Source organism: Struthio camelus, chromosome 3, assembly GCF_040807025.1.
Source record: "Struthio camelus isolate bStrCam1 chromosome 3, bStrCam1.hap1, whole genome shotgun sequence".
In the NCBI taxonomy this organism is placed as follows: domain Eukaryota; kingdom Metazoa; phylum Chordata; class Aves; order Struthioniformes; family Struthionidae; genus Struthio; species Struthio camelus.
The window spans coordinates 95942714-95962378 of record NC_090944.1 but is presented as its reverse complement, the minus strand read 5'-3'; the positions used below and the strand labels follow the sequence as shown (position 1 = coordinate 95962378).

Here is a 19665-nt window from a genome sequence, read left to right as displayed (position 1 = left end):
CGTGCCCAACCTGGGAGCCTTCCACGAGGGAAGGGCTGGCTGGACAGAGGAGGGGAGAGCAGTGGATGTTGTCTGCCTTGAGGTCAGTAAGGCTTTCCACGCTGCCTGCCCTCACATGCCCTCCGAGGCAAGCTGAGGAAGTAGGGGCGAGATGAGCAGGCAGTGAGGGGGACTGAGAAGTGGCTGGACGGCAGAGCTGCGAGGGTTGTGATGAGTGGCGCAAAGCCTAGGTGGAGGCCAGTAACACAAGGTGCAGGCCAAGGGTCAGTGCGGGCTCTGGTCCCGTTCCTCTTCTTCCTCAGTGGCCTGGGTGACGGGGCAGAAAGCACCCTCAGCAAGCTGGCTGCTAAACCAGGGGGGATGGAAAACAGGGGGGAGTGGCTGACGCACCAGAGGGCTGTGCTGCCGTTGAGAGGGCCTCTGATGGACTGGAGAGGCGGGCTAAGAGGAACCTCCTGAAGCTCAGCAAGGGGAAAGGCCAAGTGCTGCACCTAGGCAGAAAGAAGTCCATGCACCAGTACAGGCTAGAGGCCAACGTGCTGGAAAGCAGCTCTTGGGGGAAAGCCCTGGGCGTCCTGGTGCACAAGTTGCCCGTGAGCCTGCACTGCACCCTTGTGGCCAAGGCGGCCAGCGGCCTGCTGGGCTGTGGTTAGGAGGAGCCTTGGCAGCAGGTGGAGGGAGGCGGTCCTGCACAGCTGGAGTGCTGTGGCTGGTGCTGGGCTGCCCCGGCCAAGGGAGATGTGGAGCTCCTGGAGTGAGTCCAGCGATGGGCTACGAAGATGCTGAAGGGCCTGCAGCATCTCTCCCAGGAGGACAGGCTGCGAGCTGAGGCTGTCTCTTGGCGGCCATGCGGGCCACAAGGACAAAACGCTTGTGCTTTCTGGCAAAAGAGCTGGAAGCCAGGTGACGGCAGAGCTGCAGATTGCCAAGAGCGGCCAATGCCTCTTGCAACTGGCAGCGGGACCTTCTCCTTCAGCTTGCTTGGGAGGAGAGTGCCCCTGCTCACAGGGGCCGACGGAGGGGGCCTCTTCTCTAGCTGCAGCCTGCTGCCGGGATGCTGCTTCTGCCAGTCGCGGCTCCGGTCAGGCCACGTCACCTCCTGCCCCTTTCCCCCGTGTCCTGGGAAGAGCTGCACCCGGGAAACATCCCGCCTGCCATGCCTGCGTGCTGCCTTGCTCGGAAGCCCCTGCTGGAGCAGCATCGGCTCCCTGCGGCTTCTCTCTGCCCCTGACTGCAAACTGCTGCCCTCTGGCGGTGTCCCTTGACTCCCGGACAGAGAGGCACTTCCCCCCAAAATCTCGCCTGCCGTCCCCAACAACGGCACTAGCAGGGCTACCGCTGCTCAGTCACTTGCCCTCCTGCTGCGTCCGTATGCCAGGGCATTCAAAGAGCCCTGCCGGACCTAGAGACGCGGGCACAAGTCCGTGGGCTATGTGCAGCGGCCGAGCGCTTGAAAGAGAGGCAAGGAGCAGACTCAAGAGAGTCCTGCGCAAAAGTGCTTTGTTGCAGTGAAGGTGCACGGGCGTCAGTCAGAAGCCCCCCGGCTCCTGCTCCACGGCTCCCCTGGGCCCCCAGCGGGGAGTTAAGCGCTCCCCAAAGACAAGTTCCGACAGGCCAAAGCACACTGCACGTGCCGCCGGGGTTGCCGCTCTTACCGTGTGGCAAGGGTGCTGCCAAGGGGTTTTTTTCCCTTTACTTTTTCTTCTTTTCTTGAGTTCCTTCCCGTTTTTGTCTTTCCTTTTTTTAAACCTAGTCTCTTCTTCCCCTCCTTTTCTTCCCCTTCCTTTTCTTCCCCACACTTTTCTCTCTGCTTCCTCATCTGCTCCCGTCTAATCTACCCCATCTTATCGCTCCCTTTCTGATCTCCCTGTTTCTTTGCACCCCGGTTTTCTCCTCTGCTTTTCTCCCCATTCCTTTCTCCCCATTTTGCTCCTCTTTTCTCCCCTTTTCTCTCTCCCTCCCTTTTTTCTCCCCCTTTCCTTCTCCCTGCAGCTTCTCCTCCCCCTTTGTTCTCTCCGCCTTCTTCCCTTCCCTCTTTTTCCTCCCATTTTTCACCCCTTCCATTCTCTCCCTTCTTCCTCCCCGCCTTTTCTTCCCTCTTTCCTTTCCTCCCCCTTCCCCCCTTTTTCCTCCCCCATTCTCCTCCCTTCTTTTCCCTCCCCCTTTCCCTATCCCGCTTTTCCCCCCGTTCTTCTCCCCCTTTATCTCCCTTTTTCCCCCTTCGACTTTTTCCCCCCATTTTCCCTCACCTTTCTGCTCCCTCTTTTTCCCCCCTTTTTGCTTCCCCCGTTTTCTCTCCCCCTTTTTCTCTCCCCTTCTTTTCGCCTGCTTCCTTTTCTCCCTGCTTTTCCCCTCCCCTTTTACTCCTCCTTTCTTCTCCCATGTCTCTCCCGCTTTTTTCTCCCTTCTTCTCCCTTCCCCTTTTCTCTCCCCTCTTTTCTTATCTCCCCTTTTCCAAACCCTTTTTCTTCCCCCTTTCTTCTCCCCCTTTTTGCTCTCCCCCTTCCTTTCTCCCACTTTCCTACCTCCCCCCTTTCCTCTCCCTCTTTTTGCTTCCCCTTCCTTCCCCTTCTTTCCTCCCCCTTTATGCTCCCTTCTTTCACCCTGTACCCCTCTTCTTCTCCCCTTTTTTCTCTTTCCCTTCTTCTCTCCCTCCTTTTCCTTCCCTCTTTCCTTCTCTCCCCGTTTTCTCCCTCTTTTGGCTTACACCCCTTTTTCTCCACCTTTTTTTCTCCTCACTCTTTTCTCCACCAGGCTTTCTCCCGCTTCTTTCTCTTTATTTCCTCTTCACCTCTTTTCTTACACCTTTTTCTTCCCCCTTTATTTTCCCTACAGCTCTTTTCTCTCCATTTCTTCTCTTTCTCCTTCTCTTTCTTTCTCTTTCTCTTTCTCTTTCTCTTTCTCTCTCCTTCTTCTCCTTCTCCTTCTCCTTCTTCTTGACCTTCTTCTTGACTCTCTCCTTCTCCTTCTCCTTCTCCTTCTCCTTCTCCCTCTCCTTCTCCTTCTCCTTCTCCTTCTCCTTCTCCTTCTCCTGCTCTTTCTCGTGGTCCTTGTGGCCCGCCAGCAGGAAGCGGGAATGGCAGCAGGTCCCAGCAGCGTTATGCAGAGGCCCTGGGGAGCAGGACAGCAGCTCTCCGGGGAGCACCTGCCGGGCACTGCGGGTGCAGAGGCAGCTGAGACCGGGGCAGGCAAGGGGGCAGGCGGTTGCTCCAGGGCCTCCTTCGCCAAGCTCGGCTCTTGCTGCTCAACCGCAACATTGTCCGCAGCGCTGGCGTGTTCCTGGGGCCTTCTGCCTCCCGAGCGGTCGGGGGAGGACAGGGCTGGCTCCGAGCGCCTCCTGGGCATCGTGCTGAGCTGCTTTTCCAGAGGAGGCAGTGGAGGGGCAGAGGCACACGTGCCATCTCTGGGGCTTCTCCCTCGGGGCTGCTGCAGCTCAGCGGTTGGGGGGCCGCAGGCAGCTTCCGCCTCGGGGCTGTGGTGGGCAGCAGCGTCCTGCTGAGCGGCCCCTGGGTGCGCTGTGGGGAGAAAGAGCCTGTTCGCTAGTTTTCCTGGCTTCTGAAGCGGGGCAAGGAGACTTTCCCGGTGGGAGCACGCAGCCCAGGCGCATGGCAAGCTGCAACCTGAGCGCCTCTAGAAGTGAGGAGCAGGTCAGGAGACACAAGCACCCCTGGGGGCCATGTCCTGCACGGGGAGAGCGCAGGTCCAGCGCATAGTGAGCAGTGCTGTGAAGAGCAGAGGTTTAACAACCGGGACGCCTTTTGTGGAGTGAGGATTGTCCTTCTGAACTGGCGGGAAGTGCTGCAGGAGCAGAGCACTGCCAGAAGGTCTTGCACCCTCTGCACCGCTCTGCACTGCCACAGACATCTTCCGCTCTCCAGCTAAAGCACTGGGACCAGCAGCCCTGGGTGGTGCCAATCCTCCGTGCCTCGTCCTACCTGCGGAGCTGCCCGTGTGCTCGGGTGCCTCCGCAGCCGAGGGGCTGCAAGGCAAGACCACGTCGTCCCCAAAGATAGCTGTGCAGTTCTCGATGAGAAACTCCACCAGCACCGTCACCTGCACAGTGAAAAGCAGGGATGTCAGGGCAAGGGGCTGAGAACCCGCTCAGCAGTCTTTCCTGCTCCTCAGTGCCGTTTCTGTGCCAAAAGCTGTAGCTCTGGGGCTGCGGCTCCATTAAGACATGTGCCTGTCGCGTTGCGCAGAGCCCAGCTGAGGGGCTGGCTGGTGAGTTCAACATACCCTGTTGTAGATCTCTCTCTGCACTTCCAGCGGGAGCGTGCTGTCCGTGCCCGGGCTCAGCATGCTGGGCCCCACGCAGATGGCCAGGTTGCTGGCGCCCATCCTGCTGGTGCCTGCGTTCTGGCTGATGCGGTGGAGCACCGCGAGCAAGGGCTTGAGCAGCAGCACATTTGCCCTGGGCAGTTGGTCAGCCACCCTGAGCAAACACAAAGAAAAGGCCCCGTGAATTCAGGGGGCAGCGGCTGCTGCCGCTTCTGGGAGCAAGGCTCAAGGCAACTGCCACAAGTGGCGCTTCCTCCCACGAGAGGAACGCCGGTGCTCTCTCTCGCCTTTCCACGTGTGCTGTCGAGAAAGGCCCGACAGCACGTGCTTAAGTACGAGACCTTGAATGAGAACATCTGGACTGGGAGGTGGGCGCTTCATCAGTAGATGGACAGTGGGAATAAAGGCGAGGTGGTCGGGAGACGTCGTGGGAGGCTCTGCAAAGGCCCGTGAAAGCCTGTGGCTGTGTTGTGTGGTATCGGCACGAGCAAGCGGGTAGAAGTGTCGGGCTCTTCCACAGACTGCCCGTTTCCAGAGAAGGCCCCAGCCTCTGCCACCCGCTCCAGAACGGTGGGACTGGCTACACACTTACTCCCTCAGGCCTTCAATCTTCTCCTCCCTGCTTGGCTTCTCCAGAGCCAGCATCCAGCTGTCGTAGAGGGCCGCCGAGAGGAGCGTGCAGGGGATATTTCGCAGGAAGTCCTGCAAGGCCGAGATACGGAGATGAGGCTTGGACACCACGCCTGAGGCCAGACGGAGCGTCCACAGGCACTTGGGCTCCCCAGGAGGCAGGCTGCTTGGAGCTACCCGCTCTCAAAGGAGCTCCTGGCCGCTGACAGAGCGAGCAGTGGGCTGCGCGAGGACCGCCCCACTTGGGCACGCTCGTGGGAGTGCAAGAAGAGGCCCTAGTGCCTATGAGCCTCTAGTGCACCCAGAAACCTCAGCCTTCCTCCCTCAGGGGGCTGCTGGGGAGCAGGAGGAGGACGAGGAGGAGGAGGTGACTTTTCCCAGGGCAGGCACAAGCAGGAGAACGGGCAAGCAGGTGGCAAACACAGAGGCCAAGCTTTCCTCCGCCTGAAAGCCCGTCGTTTGGCTTCCCCGGGGTTTCAGCTTGGAGTGCCCGCTGGGCCCAGCTAGGCGCTCGAGTGGGCCCCTGCAGGTGGGCAACGTACTCTCCGCGCTGCCAGTCGGCAGAAATTCACCTTCAAGATTCCTGCCAAGAGGTGCACGGGTTGGCTTGCCAAGTCAACGGCCCCTCCTTTGTTCAGCTCCTCCCTCAGGTCCCTGCGGGCCTTCTCACTGGCACCTTTCCGGAATATGCCCTCCGTGGCAGGCCCTTCCCTATACAATATGGCCAGCAGCTCCTGCAGGAGAAAGCAGACGGGGCTGGCAGAAGAGCTCATCGGGTGCAGAAAGGCCGTTTAGCAGGGAAGCACTTGCTCAGGGAGAGAAGCAAGTTTGTGCCTGGGCGGCGCACGCTGCTTTGCCTTGGTTCGGATCTAGTTCTCGCTGCAGGTACATGGCGCTGGGCGTAGCCGGGCTGTGCCCCAAGCCACCCTCTCGAGCACGCTTCTGTAGTCGGGGGACTACAGAAACCCCTGGCTGTTCCTGCTGCTGCAAGCTTCCTTCCTTTGCAGGCCTTCTGCAGCCCAGGAGCTGGGGGTGCCGCCTGGCGAGACAAGCCGGCAGGCGGATCGCTGCGTGGCCAGGCTGCCTTACCTGGACTGGCTGGGGCAGGGTCCCCTGCTCTCCACAAAGGGTAGCCAGAGGCTGGCCAAAGAGAGGCGTCCCGAGGCCAGAGTCCGGCTGCCCGGGGCCGTCCCCGTTGGCCGAGGCTCGTCTCCGAGCAAACGGCCATGGCAGGAACCTCTTCCTTGTCTTAGTCCCATCTGCTGCAAGCAAGAGGAAAGCAGAAGTGGAGAGGGAGCGCAGGAGCTGCAGCTTTTCAGCTGCTGTCGAGCGCTGGGTGAGGAGGCAGCTCCTCAGCTTCCCTTTGCAACTCACCAGTGGAGTGGCCAAGTCCCTCTTCAGCAGCCGATGGGGCCAAGACGGGGCTCTGCTTGGTGCCAGCCTGCAAGAAAGAAAGGCAGGCGTTCAGGTTACGGAGGCGCCCGGCAGCAGCCAGGGCCGCCAGCCAGGTGCTTCAGCCCCGCAGAAAAGCGCGAGCGGCTGCAGGGAAAACCCGAGGTCGTGGGACGCCGGCGGAGGAGATGCTTGCGTGCGGGAACGGCCTGGCCTCTCTGCCCGACGTGGGTGCTTGGGGCCGGCCGCCTTCCCTCCCGAAACTCGCATGCCTCCCGGCAGCCCGCAGCCGGGGCCGCGGGACAGGGAGCCCCTGCTCACCTCCGCCGAAACCAAGGCCTCGACGGTCCGGGCGGTCAGCGACCCCGACTAGGCAAGAGAGCAAAGAGGCAGCGTGAGCAGGCGGTGGCGCGGGCTCTTGCCCGCAGCCCCGTGGCGCTCGGGGCGCAGCGCAGCCCCCCGGGACACTTACGGCGCCCTGGAAGCCGACGGCCGTGACGAGGAGCCGAAGGGAGGCGAGTCGGGTGACGCGGGTCTCCGGGGCTCCTGGGCTCGGCCTGGGCACAGGGCAGGGGCAAAGGCCGAGCTCCGTCACAGCCAGCCCCTCTGCTGGCTGCCCGGGCCCCGGCCCCGCGCGCCCGCGCCACCCTGGCGCAGGAGCCCTTCCCGCGGCGCTGGCTGGCAGCACCGCTCGGCAGCGGCCGCGGCCCCGGCCCTGCGGCCTCCGCGCCTCTTGCGTGGGCAAACGGGCAGCGGCAGCTCGCGGTGCCCCTGCCCGCCGGCAAGGAGCCGCCGGGCCAGCTGCAGGCCGCTGCTCTTGCTTTGCGGGCACAAGGCGAAGGCCCTGCTGCTGCCGCTCTGCCCGGCAGCTGCCCCGCGCAGGGGGGTCCCTTTCCCCCACCTCCCCGGCTGCTTTGCTGGGGGCAGCTGCCCCGGCACCTCTGCACCGCCCGCAGCCTTGCCGCCGCCGCAGGCGGGCTGAATTGCCCGCCAGGGCTCACCTGAGCATCGTGCTCAGCCACAGCTCCTTGGCCTCCCGCGACCTGCAGCCAAAAGGAGAAACAGCCTCAGAGCCCGCTCCTCCTCCTCCTGCTCCTCCTCCTCCTCCTCCTGCTCCTCCTTAGGAGAGGCCCAGGTGCCCGGACAGCTCTCGCCCGCTTGGCACTGCTGCACAGCGCCATGCACCCAAGCCCCCGGTCGGTGTCCCCCCGCAGTGTCCCTGGGGGGAGCAGAGGTGCAGGGGGGAGGTGGGGGCGGGACGAGGCTTGTGCACGCCTGGAGGTGCCTGTGACTGCGTCAGAAACCCCCGCAGGACCCCTACTGTCTCTCGCCCCAGCCGGAGCTGAGCCCCAGCAAGGCCAGAGAGGACTGCAGGCGAGCACGGTGCCCTGCACCCCCCACAGCCCTGCACGTGCCACCAAGACTCACCGGAAAGTGACCACGCAGCCGTCGTTGGGCCAGACGAGGACGAGGGCATTGGTGCATTTCAGGCCATGCCCGTCCTCTTCCTCCTCTTCGCGCCCGCCCGCCGCCTCGTCCTTCCCGCACAGCAGCCAGAGCTGGCCGAGAGGCACGCGGTGCTTGAGCAGGAAGGTGGAGCCGCACCTGCGGAGGGAGAGCAGGGAGCGGCGTGGAGGTTGTGTGGTGGGGCAGCGGCAGCAGTGGCCAGCAGGGCAGAGGCAGTGCCCGGGGGCAGAGGGTGGGGGCGGGGGAAGGACGGCTGGGGCTGCTCTCCTTACTTGAAGGTGGCGATGGCCAGGGTGTCGGGGAAGAGGAGGAGGTGCCTGTCCCTGGTGCGCCGGTGCCGGGTCACCTGGACACGGTCGCTGAGGAGGAGCTGGGGGCTCCTGCGCGACACGAAGGCGCCGAGCGGCGCCGGGGGCCGGGAGGCTCCCCTGGCCTCGAGCCCGGGGCCGGCGCCAGGAGCCGCGCGGCCAGGGGCCTCGGGCCGTGCCTGCGTGCCGGCAGCGGGGCCGGCAGCGCCCCGGGCACCGCAGCAGTTCACCTGTCCCATGGCGCCGTGGCCGGGTCAGCAGCTGCGGTGCGTCCGTGCCCCGCGCCGGGCAGCGCCAGGCGCCGGTCAGGCCTGCGCAAAGCACGGAGCGGTGTCCGCGTGCCGAGTAGTGCCGCTGGGCTGGGAGCCTGCGTCTCCCTGCTGCCCCGCACCGGCACAGCACCGCACTGGGGCCGGGCGGGCGCCGGTGGCCGTGGCCACCCGGGTGCCACCACGACACATTGTGATGCACGACGGCACATTGTGATGCGCCGGCCGGGCCGTGGGGCAGGGCCGGGGCGTGGGCCGGGGGCTGCAGGTCTCCCTGGCGGAGGAGACGGGCTCGGTGCTGGAGCAGCTCCCGGCTTCAGCAGCCGGCTCTGTGTCCGTGAAAAGCCCCCATGCACAGGCGGCTTGCCCACCCGGCTGCAGCATGCCCTGTTGTTGCTGGGACAGGAGGACTCCCGCTTTGGAGGGGCCAAGCAAGGGGGCCTGTGCCCGCTAGAGAAGCAGGGCCCAGGCAGTGCCCCAAATCCCAACTTTCACACTTCCTCGGCCCTCTGTCGGTGGGGTGGTCCGCCCGAGACTGGAGACCTCCAGGCCAGGTGCCAAAATGTGGCATCACCATGACAAGTGGGAATGTTGGCTCCAAGCACAGCCAGAGAAGACTTGAGGGCAGGATTCAGTTGCCCAGACACCAGGACCGGCATCTGTTTGAGATGCCTTGGGAAATCCCTTGCGGCAGGTGCCCTGGCGTACCCAGAAGCCTGTAGGCCCGGGCTTTCAGGCACCTGAATCCCCCCTCACCTCATGTGCATCGCACCAGTCTGCCGAGAGTCTCAACAGCACTCCACAGGACATTAGGCAGGCTCATGGAAATGCTTGCATACGGATCACAGCATCACAGAATGGCCAAGGCTGGAAGGGACCTCTGGAGATCATCTAGTGCAACCGCCCTGCTCAAGCAGCGTCCTCTAGAGCACATTGCCCAGGATCGTGTCCAGGCGGGTTTTGACTCTCTCCGGGGCAGGAGACTCCGCCACCTCTCTGGGCAACCTGTTCCAGGGCTCAGTCACCCTCACAGGAAAGGAGGAGGACATTTTCCTCATGTTCAGGCGGAACTGCCTGTGGTTCAGTTTGTGCCCGTTGCCTCTTGTCCTGTTGCTGGGCACCACCGAGAAGAGCCCGGCCCCATCCTCTCGACACCCTCCCTTCACATACTTGTACGCATGATGAGATCGCCTCTCGGTCTTCTCCTCTCCAGGCTAAACAGGCCCAGCTCTCTCTGCCTTTCTTCATAGCAGAGGTGCTCCAGAGTCTGAAACGGAAGTCGCCGTGCGTGCAGTCTGCACCGGAGCGCCAGTCCAAAGGCCTGTGGGCATGCCTGCAGGGGTGGTCTTTCTCTCAGCCGTCACTGATGCTTGGCTCCAGAGGGGAGGCGCCTCCAAAGTGCTTTTGCTGCACGGGGCTCTCCTCAACCAAGCGGCTGAGACGGGTGTGGCACACCAAGAGGTTGCACCTCGCTGGTGCGCGAGGGTGCAGGAGGAAGCGTCGCATGGGATAGGGCGCGAGAGGGAAGAGGGCTGCAGGAAAGCTGATTGATAGGCAAGGATCACCTCCTCCACACTCCACGCGTGCCCAACCTGGGAGCCTTCCACGAGGGAAGGGCTGGCTGGACAGAGGAGGGGAGAGCAGTGGATGTTGTCTGCCTTGAGGTCAGTAAGGCTTTCCACGCTGCCTGCCCTCACATGCCCTCCGAGGCAAGCTGAGGAAGTAGGGGCGAGATGAGCAGGCAGTGAGGGGGACTGAGAAGTGGCTGGACGGCAGAGCTGCGAGGGTTGTGATGAGTGGCGCAAAGCCTAGGTGGAGGCCAGTAACACAAGGTGCAGGCCAAGGGTCAGTGCGGGCTCTGGTCCCGTTCCTCTTCTTCCTCAGTGGCCTGGGTGACGGGGCAGAAAGCACCCTCAGCAAGCTGGCTGCTAAACCAGGGGGGATGGAAAACAGGGGGGAGTGGCTGACGCACCAGAGGGCTGTGCTGCCGTTGAGAGGGCCTCTGATGGACTGGAGAGGCGGGCTAAGAGGAACCTCCTGAAGCTCAGCAAGGGGAAAGGCCAAGTGCTGCACCTAGGCAGAAAGAAGTCCATGCACCAGTACAGGCTAGAGGCCAACGTGCTGGAAAGCAGCTCTTGGGGGAAAGCCCTGGGCGTCCTGGTGCACAAGTTGCCCGTGAGCCTGCACTGCACCCTTGTGGCCAAGGCGGCCAGCGGCCTGCTGGGCTGTGGTTAGGAGGAGCCTTGGCAGCAGGTGGAGGGAGGCGGTCCTGCACAGCTGGAGTGCTGTGGCTGGTGCTGGGCTGCCCCGGCCAAGGGAGATGTGGAGCTCCTGGAGTGAGTCCAGCGATGGGCTACGAAGATGCTGAAGGGCCTGCAGCATCTCTCCCAGGAGGACAGGCTGCGAGCTGAGGCTGTCTCTTGGCGGCCATGCGGGCCACAAGGACAAAACGCTTGTGCTTTCTGGCAAAAGAGCTGGAAGCCAGGTGACGGCAGAGCTGCAGATTGCCAAGAGCGGCCAATGCCTCTTGCAACTGGCAGCGGGACCTTCTCCTTCAGCTTGCTTGGGAGGAGAGTGCCCCTGCTCACAGGGGCCGACGGAGGGGGCCTCTTCTCTAGCTGCAGCCTGCTGCCGGGATGCTGCTTCTGCCAGTCGCGGCTCCGGTCAGGCCACGTCACCTCCTGCCCCTTTCCCCCGTGTCCTGGGAAGAGCTGCACCCGGGAAACATCCCGCCTGCCATGCCTGCGTGCTGCCTTGCTCGGAAGCCCCTGCTGGAGCAGCATCGGCTCCCTGCGGCTTCTCTCTGCCCCTGACTGCAAACTGCTGCCCTCTGGCGGTGTCCCTTGACTCCCGGACAGAGAGGCACTTCCCCCCAAAATCTCGCCTGCCGTCCCCAACAACGGCACTAGCAGGGCTACCGCTGCTCAGTCACTTGCCCTCCTGCTGCGTCCGTATGCCAGGGCATTCAAAGAGCCCTGCCGGACCTAGAGACGCGGGCACAAGTCCGTGGGCTATGTGCAGCGGCCGAGCGCTTGAAAGAGAGGCAAGGAGCAGACTCAAGAGAGTCCTGCGCAAAAGTGCTTTGTTGCAGTGAAGGTGCACGGGCGTCAGTCAGAAGCCCCCCGGCTCCTGCTCCACGGCTCCCCTGGGCCCCCAGCGGGGAGGTAAGCGCTCCCCAAAGACAAGTTCCGACAGGCCAAAGCACACTGCACGTGCCGCCGGGGTTGCCGCTCTTACCGTGTGGCAAGGGTGCTGCCAAGGGGTTTTTTTCCCTTTCCTTTTTCTTCTTTCCTTGAGTTCCTTCCCGTTTTTGTCTTTCCTTTTTTTAAACCTAGTCTCTTCTTCCCCTCCTTTTCTTCCCCTTCCTTTTCTTCCCCACACTTTTCTCTCTGCTTCCTCATCTGCTCCCGTCTAATCTACCCCATCTTATCGCTCCCTTTCTGATCTCCCTGTTTCTTTGCACCCCGGTTTTCTCCTCTGCTTTTCTCCCCATTCCTTTCTCCCCATTTTGCTCCTCTTTTCTCCCCTTTTCTCTCTCCCTCCCTTTTTTCTCCCCCTTTCCTTCTCCCTGCAGCTTCTCCTCCCCCTTTGTTCTCTCCGCCTTCTTCCCTTCCCTCTTTTTCCTCCCATTTTTCACCCCTTCCATTCTCTCCCTTCTTCCTCCCCGCCTTTTCTTCCCTCTTTCCTTTCCTCCCCCTTCCCCCCTTTTTCCTCCCCCATTCTCCTCCCTTCTTTTCCCTCCCCCTTTCCCTATCCCGCTTTTCCCCCCGTTCTTCTCCCCCTTTATCTCCCTTTTTCCCCCTTCGACTTTTTCCCCCCATTTTCCCTCACCTTTCTGCTCCCTCTTTTTCCCCCCTTTTTGCTTCCCCCGTTTTCTCTCCCCCTTTTTCTCTCCCCTTCTTTTCGCCTGCTTCCTTTTCTCCCTGCTTTTCCCCTCCCCTTTTACTCCTCCTTTCTTCTCCCATGTCTCTCCCGCTTTTTTCTCCCTTCTTCTCCCTTCCCCTTTTCTCTCCCCTCTTTTCTTATCTCCCCTTTTCCAAACCCTTTTTCTTCCCCCTTTCTTCTCCCCCTTTTTGCTCTCCCCCTTCCTTTCTCCCACTTTCCTACCTCCCCCCTTTCCTCTCCCTCTTTTTGCTTCCCCTTCCTTCCCCTTCTTTCCTCCCCCTTTATGCTCCCTTCTTTCACCCTGTACCCCTCTTCTTCTCCCCTTTTTTCTCTTTCCCTTCTTCTCTCCCTCCTTTTCCTTCCCTCTTTCCTTCTCTCCCCGTTTTCTCCCTCTTTTGGCTTACACCCCTTTTTCTCCACCTTTTTTTCTCCTCACTCTTTTCTCCACCAGGCTTTCTCCCGCTTCTTTCTCTTTATTTCCTCTTCACCTCTTTTCTTACACCTTTTTCTTCCCCCTTTATTTTCCCTACAGCTCTTTTCTCTCCATTTCTTCTCTTTCTCCTTCTCTTTCTTTCTCTTTCTCTTTCTCTTTCTCTTTCTCTCTCCTTCTTCTCCTTCTCCTTCTCCTTCTTCTTGACCTTCTTCTTGACTCTCTCCTTCTCCTTCTCCTTCTCCTTCTCCTTCTCCCTCTCCTTCTCCTTCTCCTTCTCCTTCTCCTTCTCCTTCTCCTGCTCTTTCTCGTGGTCCTTGTGGCCCGCCAGCAGGAAGCGGGAATGGCAGCAGGTCCCAGCAGCGTTATGCAGAGGCCCTGGGGAGCAGGACAGCAGCTCTCCGGGGAGCACCTGCCGGGCACTGCGGGTGCAGAGGCAGCTGAGACCGGGGCAGGCAAGGGGGCAGGCGGTTGCTCCAGGGCCTCCTTCGCCAAGCTCGGCTCTTGCTGCTCAACCGCAACATTGTCCGCAGCGCTGGCGTGTTCCTGGGGCCTTCTGCCTCCCGAGCGGTCGGGGGAGGACAGGGCTGGCTCCGAGCGCCTCCTGGGCATCGTGCTGAGCTGCTTTTCCAGAGGAGGCAGTGGAGGGGCAGAGGCACACGTGCCATCTCTGGGGCTTCTCCCTCGGGGCTGCTGCAGCTCAGCGGTTGGGGGGCCGCAGGCAGCTTCCGCCTCGGGGCTGTGGTGGGCAGCAGCGTCCTGCTGAGCGGCCCCTGGGTGCGCTGTGGGGAGAAAGAGCCTGTTCGCTAGTTTTCCTGGCTTCTGAAGCGGGGCAAGGAGACTTTCCCGGTGGGAGCACGCAGCCCAGGCGCATGGCAAGCTGCAACCTGAGCGCCTCTAGAAGTGAGGAGCAGGTCAGGAGACACAAGCACCCCTGGGGGCCATGTCCTGCACGGGGAGAGCGCAGGTCCAGCGCATAGTGAGCAGTGCTGTGAAGAGCAGAGGTTTAACAACCGGGACGCCTTTTGTGGAGTGAGGATTGTCCTTCTGAACTGGCGGGAAGTGCTGCAGGAGCAGAGCACTGCCAGAAGGTCTTGCACCCTCTGCACTGCTCTGCACTGCCACAGACATCTTCCGCTCTCCAGCTAAAGCACTGGGACCAGCAGCCCTGGGTGGTGCCAATCCTCTGTGCCTCGTCCTACCTGCGGAGCTGCCCGTGTGCTCGGGTGCCTCCGCAGCCGAGGGGCTGCAAGGCAAGACCACGTCGTCCCCAAAGATAGCTGTGCAGTTCTCGATGAGAAACTCCACCAGCACCGTCACCTGCACAGTGAAAAGCAGGGATGTCAGGGCAAGGGGCTGAGAACCCGCTCAGCAGTCTTTCCTGCTCCTCAGTGCCGTTTCTGTGCCAAAAGCTGTAGCTCTGGGGCTGCGGCTCCATTAAGACATGTGCCTGTCGCGTTGCGCAGAGCCCAGCTGAGGGGCTGGCTGGTGAGTTCAACATACCCTGTTGTAGATCTCTCTCTGCACTTCCAGCGGGAGCGTGCTGTCCGTGCCCGGGCTCAGCATGCTGGGCCCCACGCAGATGGCCAGGTTGCTGGCGCCCATCCTGCTGGTGCCTGCGTTCTGGCTGATGCGGTGGAGCACCGCGAGCAAGGGCTTGAGCAGCAGCACATTTGCCCTGGGCAGTTGGTCAGCCACCCTGAGCAAACACAAAGAAAAGGCCCCGTGAATTCAGGGGGCAGCGGCTGCTGCCGCTTCTGGGAGCAAGGCTCAAGGCAACTGCCACAAGTGGCGCTTCCTCCCACGAGAGGAACGCCGGTGCTCTCTCTCGCCTTTCCACGTGTGCTGTCGAGAAAGGCCCGACAGCACGTGCTTAAGTACGAGACCTTGAATGAGAACATCTGGACTGGGAGGTGGGCGCTTCATCAGTAGATGGACAGTGGGAATAAAGGCGAGGTGGTCGGGAGACGTCGTGGGAGGCTCTGCAAAGGCCCGTGAAAGCCTGTGGCTGTGTTGTGTGGTATCGGCACGAGCAAGCGGGTAGAAGTGTCGGGCTCTTCCACAGACTGCCCGTTTCCAGAGAAGGCCCCAGCCTCTGCCACCCGCTCCAGAACGGTGGGACTGGCTACACACTTACTCCCTCAGGCCTTCAATCTTCTCCTCCCTGCTTGGCTTCTCCAGAGCCAGCATCCAGCTGTCGTAGAGGGCCGCCGAGAGGAGCGTGCAGGGGATATTTCGCAGGAAGTCCTGCAAGGCCGAGATACGGAGATGAGGCTTGGACACCACGCCTGAGGCCAGACGGAGCGTCCACAGGCACTTGGGCTCCCCAGGAGGCAGGCTGCTTGGAGCTACCCGCTCTCAAAGGAGCTCCTGGCCGCTGACAGAGCGAGCAGTGGGCTGCGCGAGGACCGCCCCGCTTGGGCACGCTCGTGGGAGTGCAAGAAGAGGCCCTAGTGCCTATGAGCCTCTAGTGCACCCAGAAACCTCAGCCTTCCTCCCTCAGGGGGCTGCTGGGGAGCAGGAGGAGGACGAGGAGGAGGAGGTGACTTTTCCCAGGGCAGGCACAAGCAGGAGAACGGGCAAGCAGGTGGCAAACACAGAGGCCAAGCTTTCCTCCGCCTGAAAGCCCGTCGTTTGGCTTCCCCGGGGTTTCAGCTTGGAGTGCCCGCTGGGCCCAGCTAGGCGCTCGAGTGGGCCCCTGCAGGTGGGCAACGTACTCTCCGCGCTGCCAGTCGGCAGAAATTCACCTTCAAGATTCCTGCCAAGAGGTGCACGGGTTGGCTTGCCAAGTCAACGGCCCCTCCTTTGTTCAGCTCCTCCCTCAGGTCCCTGCGGGCCTTCTCACTGGCACCTTTCCGGAATATGCCCTCCGTGGCAGGCCCTTCCCTATACAATATGGCCAGCAGCTCCTGCAGGAGAAAGCAGACGGGGCTGGCAGAAGAGCTCATCGGGTGCAGAAAGGCCGTTTAGCAGGGAAGCACTTGCTCAGGGAGAGAAGCAAGTTTGTGCCTGGGCGGCGCACGCTGCTTTGCCTTGGTTCGGATCTAGTTCTCGCTGCAGGTACATGGCGCTGGGCGTAGCCGGGCTGTGCCCCAAGCCACCCTCTCGAGCACGCTTCTGTAGTCGGGGGACTACAGAAACCCCTGGCTGTTCCTGCTGCTGCAAGCTTCCTTCCTTTGCAGGCCTTCTGCAGCCCAGGAGCTGGGGGTGCCGCCTGGCGAGACAAGCCGGCAGGCGGATCGCTGCGTGGCCAGGCTGCCTTACCTGGACTGGCTGGGGCAGGGTCCCCTGCTCTCCACAAAGGGTAGCCAGAGGCTGGCCAAAGAGAGGCGTCCCGAGGCCAGAGTCCGGCTGCCCGGGGCCGTCCCCGTTGGCCGAGGCTCGTCTCCGAGCAAACGGCCATGGCAGGAACCTCTTCCTTGTCTTAATCCCATCTGCTGCAAGCAAGAGGAAAGCAGAAGTGGAGAGGGAGCGCAGGAGCTGCAGCTTTTCAGCTGCTGTCGAGCGCTGGGTGAGGAGGCAGCTCCTCAGCTTCCCTTTGCAACTCACCAGTGGAGTGGCCAAGTCCCTCTTCAGCAGCCGATGGGGCCAAGACGGGGCTCTGCTTGGTGCCAGCCTGCAAGAAAGAAAGGCAGGCGTTCAGGTTACGGAGGCGCCCGGCAGCAGCCAGGGCCGCCAGCCAGGTGCTTCAGCCCCGCAGAAAAGCGCGAGCGGCTGCAGGGAAAACCCGAGGTCGTGGGACGCCGGCGGAGGAGATGCTTGCGTGCGGGAACGGCCTGGCCTCTCTGCCCGACGTGGGTGCTTGGGGCCGGCCGCCTTCCCTCCCGAAACTCGCATGCCTCCCGGCTCTTGCCCGCAGCCCCGTGGCGCTCGGGGCGCAGCGCAGCCCCCCGGGACACTTACGGCGCCCTGGAAGCTGACGGCCGTGACGAGGAGCCGAAGGGAGGCGAGTCGGGTGACGCGGGTCTCCGGGGCTCCTGGGCTCGGCCTGGGCACAGGGCAGGGGCAAAGGCCGAGCTCCGTCACAGCCAGCCCCTCTGCTGGCTGCCCGGGCCCCGGCCCCGCGCGCCCGCGCCACCCTGGCGCAGGAGCCCTTCCCGCGGCGCTGGCTGGCAGCACCGCTCGGCAGCGGCCGCGGCCCCGGCCCTGCGGCCTCCGCGCCTCTTGCGTGGGCAAACGGGCAGCGGCAGCTCGCGGTGCCCCTGCCCGCCGGCAAGGAGCCGCCGGGCCAGCTGCAGGCCGCTGCTCTTGCTTTGCGGGCACAAGGCGAAGGCCCTGCTGCTGCCGCTCTGCCCGGCAGCTGCCCCGCGCAGGGGGGTCCCTTTCCCCCACCTCCCCGGCTGCTTTGCTGGGGGCAGCTGCCCCGGCACCTCTGCACCGCCCGCAGCCTTGCCGCCGCCGCAGGCGGGCTGAATTGCCCGCCAGGGCTCACCTGAGCATCGTGCTCAGCCACAGCTCCTTGGCCTCCCGCGACCTGCAGCCAAAAGGAGAAACAGCCTCAGAGCCCGCTCCTCCTCCTCCTGCTCCTCCTCCTCCTCCTCCTGCTCCTCCTTAGGAGAGGCCCAGGTGCCCGGACAGCTCTCGCCCGCTTGGCACTGCTGCACAGCGCCATGCACCCAAGCCCCCGGTCGGTGTCCCCCCGCAGTGTCCCTGGGGGGAGCAGAGGTGCAGGGGGGAGGTGGGGGCGGGGGCGAGGCTTGTGCACGCCTGGAGGTGCCTGTGACTGCGTCAGAAACCCCCGCAGGACCCCTACTGTCTCTCGCCCCAGCCGGAGCTGAGCCCCAGCAAGGCCAGAGAGGACTGCAGGCGAGCACGGTGCCCTGCACCCCCCACAGCCCTGCACGTGCCGCCAAGACTCACCGGAAAGTGACCACGCAGCCGTCGTTGGGCCAGACGAGGACGAGGGCATTGGTGCACTTCAGACCATGCCCGTCCTCTTCCTCCTCTTCGCGCCCGCCCGCCGCCTCGTCCTTCCCGCACAGCAGCCAGAGCTGGCCGAGAGGCACGCGGTGCTTGAGCAGGAAGGTGGAGCCGCACCTGCGGAGGGAGAGCAGGGAGCGGCGTGGAGGTTGTGTGGTGGGGCAGCGGCAGCAGTGGCCAGCAGGGCAGAGGCAGTGCCCGGGGGCAGAGGGTGGGGGCGGGGGAAGGACGGCTGGGGCTGCTCTCCTTACTTGAAGGTGGCGATGGCCAGGGTGTCGGGGAAGAGGAGGAGGTGCCTGTCCCTGGTGCGCCGGTGCCGGGTCACCTGGACACGGTCGCTGAGGAGGAGCTGGGGGCTCCTGCGCGACACGAAGGCGCCGAGCGGCGCCGGGGGCCGGGAGGCTCCCCTGGCCTCGAGCCCGGGGCCGGCGCCAGGAGCCGCGCGGCCAGGGGCCTCGGGCCGTGCCTGCGTGCCGGCAGCGGGGCCGGCAGCGCCCCGGGCACCGCAGCAGTTCACCTGTCCCATGGCGCCGTGGCCGGGTCAGCAGCTGCGGTGCGTCCGTGCCCCGCGCCGGGCAGCGCCAGGCGCCGGTCAGGCCTGCGCAAAGCACGGAGCGGTGTCCGCGTGCCGAGTAGTGCCGCTGGGCTGGGAGCCTGCGTCTCCCTGCTGCCCCGCACCGGCACAGCACCGCACTGGGGCCGGGCGGGCGCCGGTGGCCGTGGCCACCCGGGTGCCACCACGACACATTGTGATGCACGACGGCACATTGTGATGCGCCGGCCGGGCCGTGGGGCAGGGCCGGGGCGTGGGCCGGGGGCTGCAGGTCTCCCTGGCGGAGGAGACGGGCTCGGTGCTGGAGCAGCTCCCGGCTTCAGCAGCCGGCTCTGTGTCCGTGAAAAGCCCCCATGCACAGGCGGCTTGCCCACCCGGCTGCAGCATGCCCTGTTGTTGCTGGGACAGGAGGACTCCCGCTTTGGAGGGGCCAAGCAAGGGCGCCTGTGCCCGCTAGAGAAGCAGGGCCCAGGCGGTGCCCCAAATCCCATCTTTCACGCTTCCTCGGCCCTCTGTCGGTGGGGTGGTCCGCCCGAGACTGGAGACCTCCAGGCCAGGTGCCAAAATGTGGCATCACCATGACAAGTGGGAATGTTGGCTCCAAGCACAGCCAGAGAAGACTTGAGGGCAGGATTCAGTTGCCCAGACACCAGGACCGGCATCTGTTTGAGATGCCTTGGGAAATCCCTTGCGGCAGGTGCCCTGGCGTACCCAGAAGCCTGTAGGCCCGGGCTTTCAGGCACCTGAATCCCCCCTCACCTCATGTGCATCGCACCAGTCTGCCGAGAGTCTCAACAGCACTCCACAGGACATTAGGCAGGCTCATGGAAATGCTTGCATACGGATCACAGCATCACAGAATGGCCAAGGCTGGAAGGGACCTCTGGAGATCATCTAGTGCAACCGCCCTGCTCAAGCAGCGTCCTCTAGAGCACATTGCCCAGGATCGCGTCCAGGCGGGTTTTGACTCTCTCCGGGGCAGGAGACTCCGCCACCTCTCTGGGCAACCTGTTCCAGGGCTCAGTCACCCTCACAGGAAAGGAGGAGGACATTTTCCTCATGTTCAGGCGGAACTGCCTGTGGTTCAGTTTGTGCCCGTTGCCTCTTGTCCTGTTGCTGGGCACCACCGAGAAGAGCCCGGCCCCATCCTCTCGACACCCTCCCTTCACATACTTGTACGCATGATGAGATCGCCTCTCGGTCTTCTCCTCTCCAGGCTAAACAGGCCCAGCTCTCTCTGCCTTTCTTCATAGCAGAGGTGCTCCAGAGTCTGAAACGGAAGTCGCCGTGCGTGCAGTCTGCACCGGAGCGCCAGTCCAAAGGCCTGTGGGCATGCCTGCAGGGGTGGTCTTTCTCTCAGCCGTCACTGATGCTTGGCTCCAGAGGGGAGGCGCCTCCAAAGTGCTTTTGCTGCACGGGGCTCTCCTCAACCAAGCGGCTGAGACGGGTGTGGCACACCAAGAGGTTGCACCTCGCTGGTGCGCGAGGGTGCAGGAGGAAGCGTCGCATGGGATAGGGCGCGAGAGGGAAGAG

At 63.2% G+C, this 19665-nt stretch overlaps 1 protein-coding gene across 1 annotated transcript; it reads right to left on the bottom strand.

Annotated features, from left to right (window-relative positions):
- Positions 1-4227: 4227 nt before the first annotated feature.
- Positions 4228-19036, bottom strand: LOC138066617 (T-cell activation Rho GTPase-activating protein-like). The gene is made up of 10 exons (XM_068936506.1): positions 18892-19036; positions 17520-17696; positions 17092-17133; positions 16563-16647; positions 6622-6669; positions 6283-6349; positions 5998-6170; positions 5481-5642; positions 4871-4980; positions 4228-4432 (listed from the first exon to the last, which is right to left on the bottom strand). Exons 1-10 carry the CDS (start codon positions 18900-18902, stop codon positions 4228-4230), a joined length of 1080 nt encoding a protein of 359 aa, XP_068792607.1. The 5' UTR covers positions 18903-19036.
- Between the last annotated feature and the right edge of the window lie 629 nt (positions 19037-19665).